The sequence below is a fragment of the Pistacia vera genome, unplaced genomic scaffold (assembly GCF_008641045.1).
Source record: "Pistacia vera cultivar Batoury unplaced genomic scaffold, PisVer_v2 Contig51, whole genome shotgun sequence".
Classification (NCBI taxonomy): Eukaryota; Viridiplantae; Streptophyta; class Magnoliopsida; order Sapindales; family Anacardiaceae; genus Pistacia; species Pistacia vera.
Window position 1 is genome coordinate 1,933,849 of NW_022196346.1, and position 14,911 is coordinate 1,948,759.

A 14,911-nucleotide genomic window follows, 5' to 3' on the forward strand; every position below is an offset into this window, starting at 1 on the left:
GTAAAAAATTAAGGCATAATATAATACTTTGTCTTGCCCACTAAGGTTTTGATTCATGTGTTGTGTAGGTGAGGGCCTTACCATCCACTCCACAATCAAAACTTCTGGGCAAAGCACCCCTCTTGTCTTCTTGAAAAGGAAGATTTACCAATAGTGTTTCAGACTTTTCAACCATTAAATATCACCATAAAGCATACCATCAAATTATATATACATATACTTCTGAATTGTGGGATAAAAGATTTATCATGCATTAATCATCTACCTAGAGGAACTCGAAAACAAAACTAATTAGGTAGAGTGATACATCATGAGGATCTGTTTATAACTATATATATCCAGAGTAAAACATGTATAATTTTGTATAACAAGCAATACCCAAGTGAGAAAACTGTAGTAGTTAAATGAATTTGCCAATATACCAACTCAAGAAAGTAGCTATCTAACCAAATGAGGTCCATCTGGATATCCTTTTAACATAAAAATATTGAACTGTAAAGGAGAGATACAGGTAAGAATTTGTAATAACTTCTCTGTATTAGGAAAATTAAACTTAAATTTTAATACAAAAAAAGTATAATGAAGTGGGCTGTTAAAGTAAAGTTGGAAAGATGATTGAGGTCCTGGTGATAGTCTAATTCATTTAATAAAGGTGAAAATCGCCTCCTAACTTTCATGATTATAAACCGACAAGGTGCATTTTGGTCATTTCTGCTCTATCTAATATATTATGTTTAGCGGTGTGGCCGTGGAGTAAGGAATTTAGCTTCTGTTTCTTTAAAGCCAGTCTAGTTTATATTCACCTACCAGAAGAGAAAGAGAGCCATCATTCTAAAGAAAAAAGAGCTACCAAAAACAAAAGAAGAGAGATTGCACAAAAGGGCTCTGTCCATACAGCAATGGCTACACAGAAACAGAGTTTGGATCAGCAACAGTCTCAGATTCAACGGGTTAAGAACTCTGGACTTATCAGTCCTGGAAAGGATGACAAAGAGGAGGAGATGTCAAGATCCGCATTGGCTTTGTTTCGAGCTAAAGAAGAAGAGATTGAGAAGAAGAAGCTTGAAGTGAGAGACAAAGTTTGTGCTCAGCTAGGAAAAGCTGAAGAAGCAACTAGACGCTTAGCTGAGATTCGAGAAGTGAGAGACAAAGTTTTTGTAAAATTTTACATTAATTGCACACAAGATCATGATGATATACTAGTTTCTTGTTAATGAGATGTGATTTTTTTAATGAATTTTACAGGAGCTGGAAGCTTTGACTGATCCGATGAGGAAGGACGTGTCAGTTGTACGTAAGAGGATTGATACAGTAAACAAGGAGTTAAAGCCTCTGGGGCAAAGCTGCCAAAAGAAGGTACATTTTTACAGCCAATTTACTAATTAACAAATGATTTTATCTTGGAAATGAAGCGATCCCATTTTGTTTAATTGCATATGAGACAAATTTCACAGATTTTTATAAAAATTTAGAAGATGCGTGGTTGATTTAGGTTTCATCTAAATGTCTCTTAAAATCAGAAACTTTCACTAATTCATAAGCAATCTCGTGTGCCGTACAAATTTATTGTGATTATAGGAAAGGGAATACAGAGAAGCCCTTGAAGCTTTCAACGAGAAGAACAAGGAAAAGGCTCAACTTGTCAGCAAGCTGATGGAAGTAAGTAAAGTAAATACCAAATCTTTGTCTCTGGTTTTTTTAAGCATATATATACATATCGACAGTTTCTGATACATGTTGACATTCTTTTTCTTCCCAGTTGGTGAGTGAAAGTGAGAAACTAAGAATGAAGAAGCTTGAAGAGCTGAGCAGAAACGTTGAACTCCTGAAATAAACAGTGATAAATGCCAACTGGGTTGTGTGTTATGTAATTAGAATCATAATGATTTTCCATTAGTTTGTGATGATTTCTGTTTTGTGTATTAATTTTGTTTTTTGATTGCGGTTCCATGGTGGAGTCTCGCTGATTTAGGGAAAGAAACATCCAGCAGGTTTGACAGTACCAGAGACACATGTCGTTGTATTCATTAATGTGAGACATATCTTTTTTAGTCTTGAAAGTAAAGTTGCATTGCAAACCATTAATATTTTCTATTATTTGTATATCTTAAAATCGATGTGCCAACCTACTTGCTTTGTTGACTACATAAAGTTGGAAAAGCGATTCCAGCATTGTTTATGAAGTATGCTCCACATAACTGTTAACATTAATTATGTTACATTAGTTGCGCAGCTGTTTTATTCTGTTCTTCTCCTAATTATCAGTGAGGAAATGATTAGAGTATACAAAAGAAACTGAAAGTAAACAATATTTGTAGATTTCTTCTTCTTAGAGAAGAGACTACAATTGTTATTGATCAAGAAAGAAAGAAAAAAACAGATTCCAACTGAACGGATTAAGGATTAGGTCAGACCGCAGCGGGCTCTTCGACTCGGTGTATTTGATTTTCTCCCCAACTGTAGAACGATGTTTAGACTGAATCAGCATATTAATTTAAACACGAGAATGTTTTAATAACTCCTTTTCAACTTTCGAGCCTCCATTGTTAGTCGTTACAACCTGTATAGTACAATGCACTTGGATTTTTAGTTTTTTAACCATTTCCTTAGTCAAACATAATTAAATATGATAAAAGAAACTAATAACGGAAAATTAGATATAACGTATTATGTTACAACATTTCTCAAACAGGGGACAAATTTGGCAAAAGGTTTGTTATAAATTGGTGGCACGAGCCTTCTTCAACGCATCATAAATGTGGTCTCGCAGAAGTAGCTAGTATTTCATATAATTAATCCTGCAAAGGACTACAACAAGAAGCTAAAAGAACAGTAAAAGAAGAAAGTACAACATGGTGAAATTGATCAACGTAGCGTTTCTATTGGCACAGTTTGTATCAACAGCAAGAGCTCAGACAATTTTTGACGTGGCGAAAGATGGCGCAAAAGCTAATGGACCAGATATCAACCCGGTAATGCTTCGAATGCGATCGAAAATACATATGCATAAGGATTTCGATTCCGTTTATTTCATTTCTTGAAATTAATTATCTTTTTCACATATAATGTTCCTTGTCTTAGGCTTTAACAAGTACATGGAAAAAAGCATGCGCATCACCTAGCCCAAGCAAAGTGTTGATTCCAAAAGGGACATTCTCGTTAAGTCCAGTGACCTTAGAAGGCCCTTGCAAGGCTGCTATTGAGGTTCAAGTTCAAGGCACCCTCAAGGCGCAGTCAGGCGTTGGCAAAACGACAGAGGATGGCGGTTGGGTTACTTTCCAGCACATTGAAGGCTTCACATTATCGGGTGGTGGGATTTTTGAAGGCCAAGGAGGCTCATCTTGGGGATCCTGTGGCAATGACTATTGCAAACAACTTCCCATTGTAAGTTTATTATCCAGTCGCATACATACGGCACGACTAATTAAAGAGTAATACTACACATACATCATTTTCATATAATATTTCTCATACAACATTATGTGGCAAGATATGATTGGCTAATTTAAAGTTAAAATTAAATTTTCACCCAATCATATCTTGCCACATAATGTTGTATGAGAAATGTTGTATGGGAATGATGTATGTGTAGTATTATTCCTAATTAAAATGTCTACTATTTGTATGGAACTAACGAAACTTGTTCTGTTTCTTTATATACATAGAATATGAGGTTCGACTTCATCACCAACGGGTTGGTCCAAGATGTAACTTCCTTAAACAGCAAACAATTTCATGTTAACCTCCTAGGTTGCAAGAACTTTAGCTTCCGTCGCTTTACGTCACCGCGCCTGCTGACAGCAAAAACACCGATGGAATCCACATCGGAAGATCCAGTGGAATTGAAATTACAGATTCAAAAATTGGAACAGGTGATGATTGTATCTCCATCGGGGGTGGCAGCCAAAATATATCAATTACAAAAGTTGCATGCGGACCTGGTCATGGCATCAGCGTCGGAAGTCTAGGACAGTACGGCAATGAATAGCCTGTGGTTGGAATCACTGTCAAGGGTTGTACTCTCACTAATACCGACAACGGTGTGAGAATCAAAACTTGGCCAGCTTCCTATGCAGGCACCGCATCTAACATGCATTTTGAGGACATTACTTTGGTTAACGTCAGTAATCCTATCATCATAGATCAAGCCTACTGCCCACATGATGACTGCAACGCAAAGGTATAATGGTTTAATTTTTCTTTTCTTTTGTCTTTATGAGAGCTCATGATATTGACTATCATATCCGCAATGTTTTATTTTCCTCGCCTTAGCTTCCATCGAAAGTAAAGATCAGCAACGTTAGCTTCAAGAACATTCGAGGCACTTCCGCAACTCCAGTCGCTGTAAAGCTTGCTTGTAGTAGTGGTGTACCGTGCGAGGGTGTGGAGCTTGCTAGCATTGACCTTAAATACATTGGAAAGGAAGGGCCTATTACATCAGAATGTATCAATGTTAAACCTATGATGACCGGCGTACAAGGCGCACTAGCATGTGGCGGCACAACTGGCGCCGCCCCCGCACGCAAAGCTTAATTTAATTTCAAATGTGTGTGTAGACCATATATATCCGTTCACGAGCATTTTCGTGTCGACACGTGCACGATGGGATCAGTTATGAATGAATATTGACATCGGAAAACTATCTTTGTATTGAATTTGTATTTAATTGCGTTGGTATTCGAAAGGTCTAAATAAGGGGTTATAAAAGGGGCATATGTTCAGTTGTGGATCATCACAATTTGTTAATTGGTGTCAACAATACGTCTGGTATTTTATTAATTGTTTATAAGTTATGTTAGTTTGTGTCAATAATATGTCTGTTCTTTATTATTATTATTATTTTTTATTTATGTTTTTTGTTGTTATTTACAGGTCAAAGATCATGAATCGGCACATAATAAAGACACGTTGTACGATTGACACTGTCAGATGAGTTGTTATTTTGATTTGTGCTTCTGAACTGTAAGTATATTTTCTAAATATTTTAATGTGAAACTGTAAGTATGTCTCCTATCTATTTTAACGGTGATTGTTAGAATGAATGATTGTTTTTGTTCGGTCAATTTATTTGATTGATTAATTGTATTCCTTCCGAACGGTCAATCTGTTCCTTGATAATTTTAATATGAAGATTAATTAACTTTTGTTGTTACCGTTTCCAGGTACCAGTTTTTATACGAATGGATAATTGTTCGTTAATGATGTTGATATGAAGATCGATTACATTTTATTGTGTTTGTTTCAAGGGGATAAGGATATGCGTTTGTTATTTTGTTTGTTGAGTCATTTTTACATTGAGTCCATTTTGCCGATCAACCGGCATGAGATGTTAATTTGTTGATTCTGTTGATTTCGTTTTCAGGTTACAGGGAAAAAAGTTGACGTGTTCATACAATGGTCAACATGTTATGTATCAAGTTTTGTTTAGTAAGTCTTCGGTGAGGTTATTGACTTGGTATGTTTGTGGTTGCAGCTGAACTGTGTGAAGTACATGAAATAACATGAATCGATCGGCTTATAGTTTCGGCCAAACAGTGAGTATTTGTTGTCGGTATATTCATACTATAGGCAATTACTTTTTCCCTGTATTGTTGACGCTGAGTAACATTAAACGTTGCTAGTTTGTATTTTGTTTAAATATTTTTTTACTGTTTTTTCTATGATGCTATCGATTTGTTCCAGTCGATATGTGAGTATTTGTTTTGGGACTGAACATTTTATGTTAACAAGGCTTGTATGAGTATTGTTTTTGCTGGTTATGTTTTTAGGTGACACAATTAGCCCCAACTATTATCGATTTGTGCTGCTTGGTGTACTGTTGTCACAAAGTAGCATTACTCGATAGTACTTGAGGTTCGATTTTGTGATTTATGAACAGAATCTTATTGTATCGGAGTTGGTCATTGTGGATGTCAACGATTCATCCAAGTCAACGGGAAAGTCCACGACATAAGATTTGGTTATTTGGGTTCAGTGTTGCTAGATTGTGATAGTTGCTTTTGTGCAAGTTATTTTACCTACATGAACATTTGCTGTTTGAAATTTAATGATGTAAAGGTTTATTGGTTGTATTCAATATAAGGTGATTTTGAGACATTCAACTGTGTCCCAATCATCTATGTATTTATTAATACTCAGGCAATATATCAAATGTGTGCTTTCTGGATCATGATATTTTATGGGAATGAATTATAATAACAAATCAATTTTTTTTAAACAAATTATAAATGCAATTAATTACAGCATGTTTATGGTTCAGCAATGCAATGTAGACCTCGATGATACCTTTATCTATTGAAATTTCAAGCATTCTTAATTGATGAATGAATTATATATTGGTGTTTACCTTATTACCATTCTATAGCCAAATTGATGGTTTGACAGTGAAGTTATCGACCACAGCAAGCTTTGAGGAATCATAATTATGGACGATGGTCAGGCAACGAATTCCATACAATTTGTTAGACATTTTTTTAAAGGTGCCTAACTATAATATTAATAAAAAAATTGAAATGGCTCAAAGTCTCTTTCAGTTGAAAATTTTAGTATCAGTATATAATCGATAAAGTTTATGATTTGCATTGTAATAAACCATTTGCTGTAAGATATATATTTATCCAAAATTGGTAGGTACAGTGTACTGTTATGTGATACTTTCAATGTGATATTAGTATTAATAGTCAGGATATCAAAATTTTGGTTTAATTTTGGGTTAATGTATTTCTTTTGATTGATGTGTTTGGTATTACGGTGGTGTTTGGTATTCTGATATTTAAAGTAATGTGATACTTTCAATGTGATATTAATATTAATGGTCAAGATATGAGAATTTGGGTTTAATTATGGGTTAATGTACTTTCTTTTTGATTGATGTGTTCGGTATTACGTTGATGTTTGGTATTATGATATTTAAGGTAATGTGACACTTTCAATGTGATATTAGTATAAATGGTCAATGCACTTTCTTTTTGATTGATGTGTTCGGTATTACGATGATGTTTGGTATTATGATATTTAATGTGGTTCTTAATATTGTGTTTTTATTAAAGTGTTGATAAAATAGGTGGTATTGTTTATGTCACATAATAGTATAAGTTTGTGTCATATGCAATTTAAATAAGAATTACAGCTGTCTACATAAACAATTAGAATTTAATTTTGTTATTATTGTTTTGTTGTTCATTAAGTGTTATTGAAGTTGATGCAATTTTGTGGATATATATTTATCTGAAAGAAATCGATACATTAATTGTATTTGCTATGTATTATTGTTAACGTGAAATTAATGTGAATTGTGAAGAGTGTTTATCTGAATGTGAAGGGTTTTATAGATAACTCTTCAAAATTAATGTGTTTGTACATCATTAATACGTATATCAAGCTATCCAAATTTCGTCCATCCTTAAATCATGGGTGAGTATGCAAATCCATGGTTTAGCATTGTTCCTAGAAAAGTTATAAGAAATTATAAATGTAATATATCGTGATTATGGTTTAGCAATGGAATTTGGGTCTCGATGAAATTCTAAGCATTCTTAAATGATGGGCAAATTATGGATTGGTATTTGCGCTATTACCATTCTATAGCCAAATCGATGGTTTAATAGTGAAATTATCGATCACAGCAGGCTTTGAACAATTATAATTATGGACAATGGTTAGGCAATGAATTCCATACAATTTGTTAGTCAAATTTTTTACGATGCCGAACTATAATATTAATGAAACATGGAGTGGCTTAATTTCTCTTTGAGTTTGTATCAACAAAGTTGATTGATGCATTGTACTATTATGTGATACTTTCAATGTGATATTACTGTTAATGGCCTGGATATCAGAATTTTGGTTTAATTATGAGTTTATGTATTTCCTTTTTGATTGATGTGTTCAGTATTATGATGATGTTTAGTATTCTGCTATTTAATGTCATTCTTAATGTAGTGTTCTCATTAAAATGTTGATGAAATAAATGGTATTGTTTATGTCACATAATAGTATAAATTTGTGTCAAATGCAATTTAAATAAGAATTACAGTTGTCCACATAAAAAAATTAAAAAGATAAAAAGATCCTAGATGTTATTTAATTTTGTTATTATTGTTATGTTGTTTATTAAGTGTTATTGATGTTGATGCAATTTTGTGGATAGATATTTATTCGAAAGAGATCAATACATTGTAGTTGTTTTGTATTATCGTTAATGCGAAATTAATGCGAAGTGTGAAGAGTGTTTATCTGAAAGTGAAAGATTTTATACATAACTTTTGAAATTAATGTTTGTTATATATATGTGGTTGTTTATGTTGTCGTACACGATTAAGAGGAATAAGTAAAGGTATTTGAAAGTACATCATCAGATCATTGTTTCGAAAAAAAAAAAGAAAACAAACAGATTGCTGGCATAGTTCAGATATAGTTCCTGTTACAGGTAAATGTGATACCTTCAATTATTTACATTCTTCTATTGTGATACTGCATATGTTGGGTTATGAATTTGTCTATAAAAGCTACTAATTTGTGTATAATAATATTATACAATTGTAATAAAGAAATTGACAAACAATATTGTAGTGACGATTGTAAATTAGTAAGTTCTTTTCTGGAGTTTAAAATTACAGTGCCGAATAAAAAAATCTCGCATACTATTAGATTGTGATAAGAAATATTTATAGTATGAATTAGATTATAACATTTGCTTTAATTGTAAAATCTCCATTGGGTATCGTTATTTCTTTTATTTTATTGTATTAAAGATGAATTTCTTTTTGTAGGCAATTCGTAACAATGTCTAATAATTTTCTTAAAGATATTGATGAATCAAGAGATGATTGGATAGTTACTGTCAGAGTATCTAGATTGTGGGAGTGTAAGAATTTCAGAATGGGGGCGAGCTTATGAGCCTTGACATGATTTTGATAGATCAACAGGTATAAAATATACTCTGAAAATAATGTAAATATTTTTATTTGCGATTTGTACAGGTTTGTTGAAATCTGTGGTTTTCATTGGTTTTTTAGAATCAAGTTATGCATGGCTCGATACCAAAGAATAGGATTGCAAAATTTAAAAATTAGCTTCATGAAGGGTCGATATATTTGATCAGACATATAAAAGTTATACCATCTACTCCCTCTTACAAATCGGTTGAGGGAAAATATCGTATACAATTTCTCATGATCACTACTGTACAAGAATTAAAAGAACCGAGGATTGTTATTCCGAGATACAAATTTGATTTTGCTGGTCTTGATGATCTTCAGAATAGGACAAATGATACAAGGTTATTATCAAGTACAGTTAATTTGAATATTTATATTTTAAACCCGTGAGAAATATTTTTCTACATCAAATAGATAAATTATATGCATATATCATTGGAGTTTTGAATGCAATAGGAGGAATTGAAGAGATCAGATCAACGAAGACTAAAAAAAGAGACATCAGATTGCAGATGGCAGAGTAAGTTCTTTTGTTAATATTTTTACGTTCTTCTTCCACTTTAAATAATTTACGCTGATATTAATTTCAGGAAAGTATTTGACATTATGTTATGGGGAAAGTTTTATGAAGAAATAGGTGAAGATTTGCAATTAGTGAGTTCCATCCCAATTATCATAATAGTTACTTCAATGAATGTTAAGGATTTCCAAGGTAATAAAAATTTATTACATGGAATTAATATATTTTTGATTACTAATTTATGTTTTTTTCCATACAGGATGATTATATCTAAATACAATCTCGACATCTAGAATTTATATAAATTTAGACACTGGGGAGGTGCAATCTCTACAGAAATAGTATGTGTTTAAGAAATAGTTCTTTAAAGTAATTTCATTGATAGAATGATATTTAATATTTTATCTACTCTCGGTGATATTTAATATTTTATCTACTCTCGGTTATTTCAGAATGAACATTCTACCAATAATTCAATTACAGAAAAAGATTCTGAATCGAGTTTCGATTGAGAAGGAAATGTTTGAGAATAGAACATCACTGAAACATGTTACCAATCTCCTGTGGCATGATGTTGATGAGGTACAATATTCACTCAAAACGTTAAACTGATTATTATAACATAGTTTGTGAACAAAAATTATAATTGTATAGGTGATAGAGTATACAATTAAGGCCAAGATAATCGAAGTTGATGATAGATATGGTTGGTGTTACAATTCCTGCTCGAATTATAATTGTATAGGTGATAGAGTATACAATTAAGGCCAAGATAATTGAAGTTGATGATAGATATGGTTGATGTTACAATTCCTACACCTATTGCAAGAACAAAATTCCTGATATTAATACCTATTTATATTGTGACAAATGCAACAAGGAATCGAAATCTCCTCAGATGAGGTATAACGTTGTTTGTTTTTTGGTGTTTGTAATTATGTATTGTCAATGCAATAAGGAGTATATTCAGTTTCAGGCATTTATTTGTAACAATGTTTAGTCAATGTTATAACAGGTACAAGGTAGAAATGAGAGTGTCAGATGGAACTGCCAAAACAACTTTTATGTTGTTTGATACAGTGATGCAGAGATTGGTTGGGTTATCATGTTCGCAACTGTTGAACAAGCAAGGTAATCATAAGAAGAATATCCCAAAAGTTTTAAGTGAGCTATCTGGACAGATGCTTGTTTTTAAGATCAAGTTGAGAATTATGGATCTGAAGGAAGGATACGAATCTTATATTGTGATGAAACTTTTTTCAATTGATGAGAATCTTGAGGATGAATATAAATTGCGTGAATTGCAAAAGGTTAGTATAATTTTGATTCTTAAATAGTTAATTTTCATAATTTTGAAGTGATATCAATGTTTTGTAAAAAAAAAATAGGCAAACAATGAAGAATATGAATCACAATCCTCGATGTCAGACGTGTCTGAATACGAAATATTGACACCAAAAATCAAGGATGTGTTTGGAAAAATGGTGGCAGGAGTAGATGCTGATGATGTTGAAGAGAGAATAGAGAATTCTTGTACAGACATGTTAGACACATCGAAATAGAGGGAACGAGGAAATGAATAGAAAGAAAATGATGATAAGAATGTTAAAAGCAGGAGTAGGAGTTAAAAAAGCAACCCGAGAAAAAAGTTGAAGTCTTGATAAGGGATCATGTCACATTTGATGGATTAAGTGTATAGTATAATTTCGACTTCACTTGTGTAAATACTTTATCTTGATTGATGGATGACAACATAAATAAATATAACATTAAACCACAATTAGTATAAAAAAGTGACATCAGAATCAAGATATGATTGTTGTAATCCCATATGTGTATTATACGGGATTAGAACAATTATATTTTGATTTTTATGATGGTTTTTAACCACAAATTTCATAGTAGTTACATAGACATTCAAAAATTTGGAATTGAATATTCAGCGATTCAAAATTTTTATTCTTAAATAGTTAAATTGATTGAACCATTGACTCTATTTGTTTTTTTAAATAATAATAAAACTATGAAATTTCTAATCAATTATAGTTTTCAAATTATTCAATTTTTTGTTACTGTTTTAAATGATAAAAACAAGTATAACATATGTTTGTGGTTGGTCCCGCAGTAGGACCATTATCCATTCAATTTTAGGAAATTTTTTAGTAATGTTATATCGGAAAAATGTAGATGTGAGTGTGTCTGATAGAATTGCGAAAGTAATTTTTATGTTGTTTGATGTAGTAGTCCATAAATTAATTGGATTATCATGTTCTTAATTATTAAACAAACAAAATTTTTGAACAAACTGTTTGAATTCAAATAGTTGATCTTGATAATATTCAGATGATATTAAATATCATGCATAATTCACTACAAAATATTGACATCGAATGTCAAAAACATGTTTGCAAATATAATATCGATTATACAAGCAGATGATGCTGAAAATATAACTAGGACATTTTTATACAATCATATTAGGGGTATTAGAAAAGAGAAAAAGAGCTATAAAAGCAATCCAAAAGAAACAACATAAGATTGCAATATTCATGCAAAAAAGCTAGCCAAATGTTTTTTGGGTTCACATACAAACTATAAAAGTAGTTCAAAACAACCAACATTGAAATTTTCATAAAAAGTATTCATTTCGTACTAAATAGATTAAATACATAAGCAAATTGGGTCTTCATTTGTGAATATTCTTTCTCTTGCTTGATGGGGGTCTACCTCTGCGAGGAGGTTGTTGTTCATGCGCTGGTTGAGAAAGTACCTTGACCATGTCCTGAACTTCTATTGAATTTGCTGGTAAGATCGTGTTCTTCTGTTTACTCATCAATTCCAGACATAATCCAATGTACTTCTCTGTCTGCAAGCAAACAAAATAAATGCAATTTTTTTTATCTTCTCAAGTGTTCAAATTCGTTTCACCAATTTCATATATTAAATATGGTTTGTGCAAAGACATATTAGTTTGCTATAAAAATATTGTGAGTTTATAAAACATAATAATGTGTAGAAGTCATACTGCTTCAAGTTTTCTAGATGCATTTTATAGTTTCAAAGCCAATTGATGATTTTCTTCTGTTAAGGTTTCAACCTGAATTTGAGTGAAATCATTATGATCATTAACAACACTTAAATAGATATAATGTTTTAAATCATCTAAAAAAGCAAATGATATCCTACCAAGATTCTATACCTTCTTTTGGGATTCGAAGTACAGATCTCTGCATCTGGTTTGCTGATTTTTTATTACGTGTATCAAATGGTCAACCTTCGCTTTCAAATTTTCAATTGTATTACTTGGTTTAGGCTCTTTTATCTACTGAGGTCACTGTAGTTCGATCTCTTGGTTGCTATCAGTGAAAACCATTGATTCTAACACACGCTGAATGTCATCATTGTGAGTTTTCGCAACTGTTCCTTGAAGTCTTGCAGAGCGCCTACCAGGACGTTTACCAACTTTCTTCCATTTAGTTTCCGCGACTGTTCCTTCAAGTCTTGTTGTCATTTTGTGATTTGTCTTTTCCATTCTACTAAGATTACATAATAAAGCAGATCAAATTCTAAACTGGAATATATTAATGAGAAAAACAACTGGTAGAAAAAAAAAAAAAAAAAAACACAAAGAAAAGCATCGTTATCTCAAACAGGTAAATTCTGAAACAAGAAATTTCCCTCTAAAAATTGTTGTAACAAGTAATTTTTTATTTCTTCCCTTTTTGTGACCCTTCAAGTATTGATTTCTTATAAATGGTAAACCTAGGTTTTCATTTTTGATAACACTTGATTCAAATTTTTGTGCAGGTGTTATAATTGTGTAGAAATAACTTCAATTGGTAGGAATCCCATCAAATACAACTGTATATTATAACATTAAACAAAATTTCACAATAGATTACAGAAACAAACATATGAAACTACTACAAAAAACAAAGAACAGTATTGAAAAGAGGGATGAGATATACAATAACTGATTCGACAATGTAGAAAATCTCAACACGAAAGCTTCAAACCTTTTGAGAGAAAATCAGCACTGATACAAGAGAAAGCCGAAACGATTACACTGAAAGCATGTTCGATAAACAATGGGCTTGAACACGGCTCACAAAAATAGAAAATGTGTTGGATAAAGAAACATCGGATAAATGAATATAATAATGAAACATAAATGATTGTTAATCCGCCGATTATAGAAAACAGGTTGGACCGATGTTTTTGAAATAGCAAGTGCACGTTTTAATAAAATAATATTTATTTTTTTTCGAATACTATGAACAACATTATTATTAATTAAAATAAGTCAACATTATTATTAATTAATATAAAACTATCAAGCAAATTAAAATAACGAATTACTTTAATATACGGTTTCATATTAATTGACTTTGATAATGTTTATAAACATTGTATCATTCATTGAACTATAACATTCTTACCATTGGTCTACTAAACAATTAATAATAACTTATAAAGAAGAGCTTCAATAAGAAGAGAAAACAAACATATGGAAAACGATCGGACCTGTAGTATTATACTTTTTTATTACTATTTCTTTTGTTGGTTTTCCAGACGTAATAATTTATTAAATTGATGAACGTTTCAAGTCAGTGCATGTTACCTCGGTTGGGTTTTTGATGTTTTGGGGTTCTTCAATTGTTGTATTCATTTAATAGGACATATTTGTTTGTTTTCCATGTGTTTGTTTTCTCTTCTTATTTAAGTTATTCTCAAAACTGTATGTATATATAAGTATCAATCTCAACTTCTATTCATATAACTTTTATACGTTTGTACACTTTCTTTATTTGTTTTAGTTTTAATTGGTTCGATAATGGCTAGAGAAAAGGGAGACCTACCAGAATGTTACCAATATAAATACTATGAAAACAAAAATAAGAGAAGGCACGCATTTGCTGGTCTAGGTCATGAATTCTATAGTCACTGTTGTTTCGGATCTGAAAGCAAGAGATACTTTGCTTTCTGCAGATGAGCAACGAGTTGGAATGGGAAGACATCAAGAGAGAAGGCAATACAAATGTTATGTAATATAAAACTAAACAAAAAATATTATAAACTCTAAACATTTTGGTAACTTATTTAGTTGGAATTCAATTTTATATTATCCTATTATTTTCATATATATATAGTTATAACTAGCATGTTTAAATATTTATTAGAATTCATTGTCTTTTTTTAAACCTATTGGTGTGGCAATGGGTTATAGACAAAAAGAGTTCAAACAGATACTACCAAATGTTTGTAGCAACATTGAAAATCTAAATGGTACAAGAGAAAAATGCAACGATATGATCAATGCTTTATTTGAGATCGTGGACGATTTTAAACTTATTATTGCTAGTCTTAATACATGGGAGTATTCGATTGATCTCAAAAAAGAAGAATAAGAATGTTCTGATCAGATGACCACAAAACCTGAATCTACACCATT

The 14,911-nt window shown here is 31.6% G+C and overlaps 1 protein-coding gene and 1 pseudogene across 2 annotated transcripts; both read left to right on the forward strand.

Moving 5' to 3' along the window:
- Positions 1–754: 754 nt before the first annotated feature.
- On the forward strand, positions 755–2,097 carry LOC116106200. 2 transcript variants are annotated; one of them, XM_031392544.1, is made up of 4 exons: positions 755–1,139; positions 1,246–1,356; positions 1,579–1,668; positions 1,760–2,097. In XM_031392544.1, the coding sequence occupies exons 1-4, from the start codon at positions 900–902 to the stop codon at positions 1,832–1,834; spliced, it is 516 nt and encodes a 171-aa protein (XP_031248404.1). In that variant the 5' UTR covers positions 755–899; the 3' UTR covers positions 1,835–2,097. The 2 variants fall into 2 exon arrangements, with proteins under 2 accessions (XP_031248404.1, XP_031248405.1); XM_031392545.1 differs by having other exon boundaries at positions 1,579–1,659.
- A 755-nt stretch (positions 2,098–2,852) lies between these two features.
- On the forward strand, positions 2,853–4,533 carry LOC116106169 (annotated as a pseudogene).
- The last annotated feature ends 10,378 nt before the right edge of the window (positions 4,534–14,911 follow it).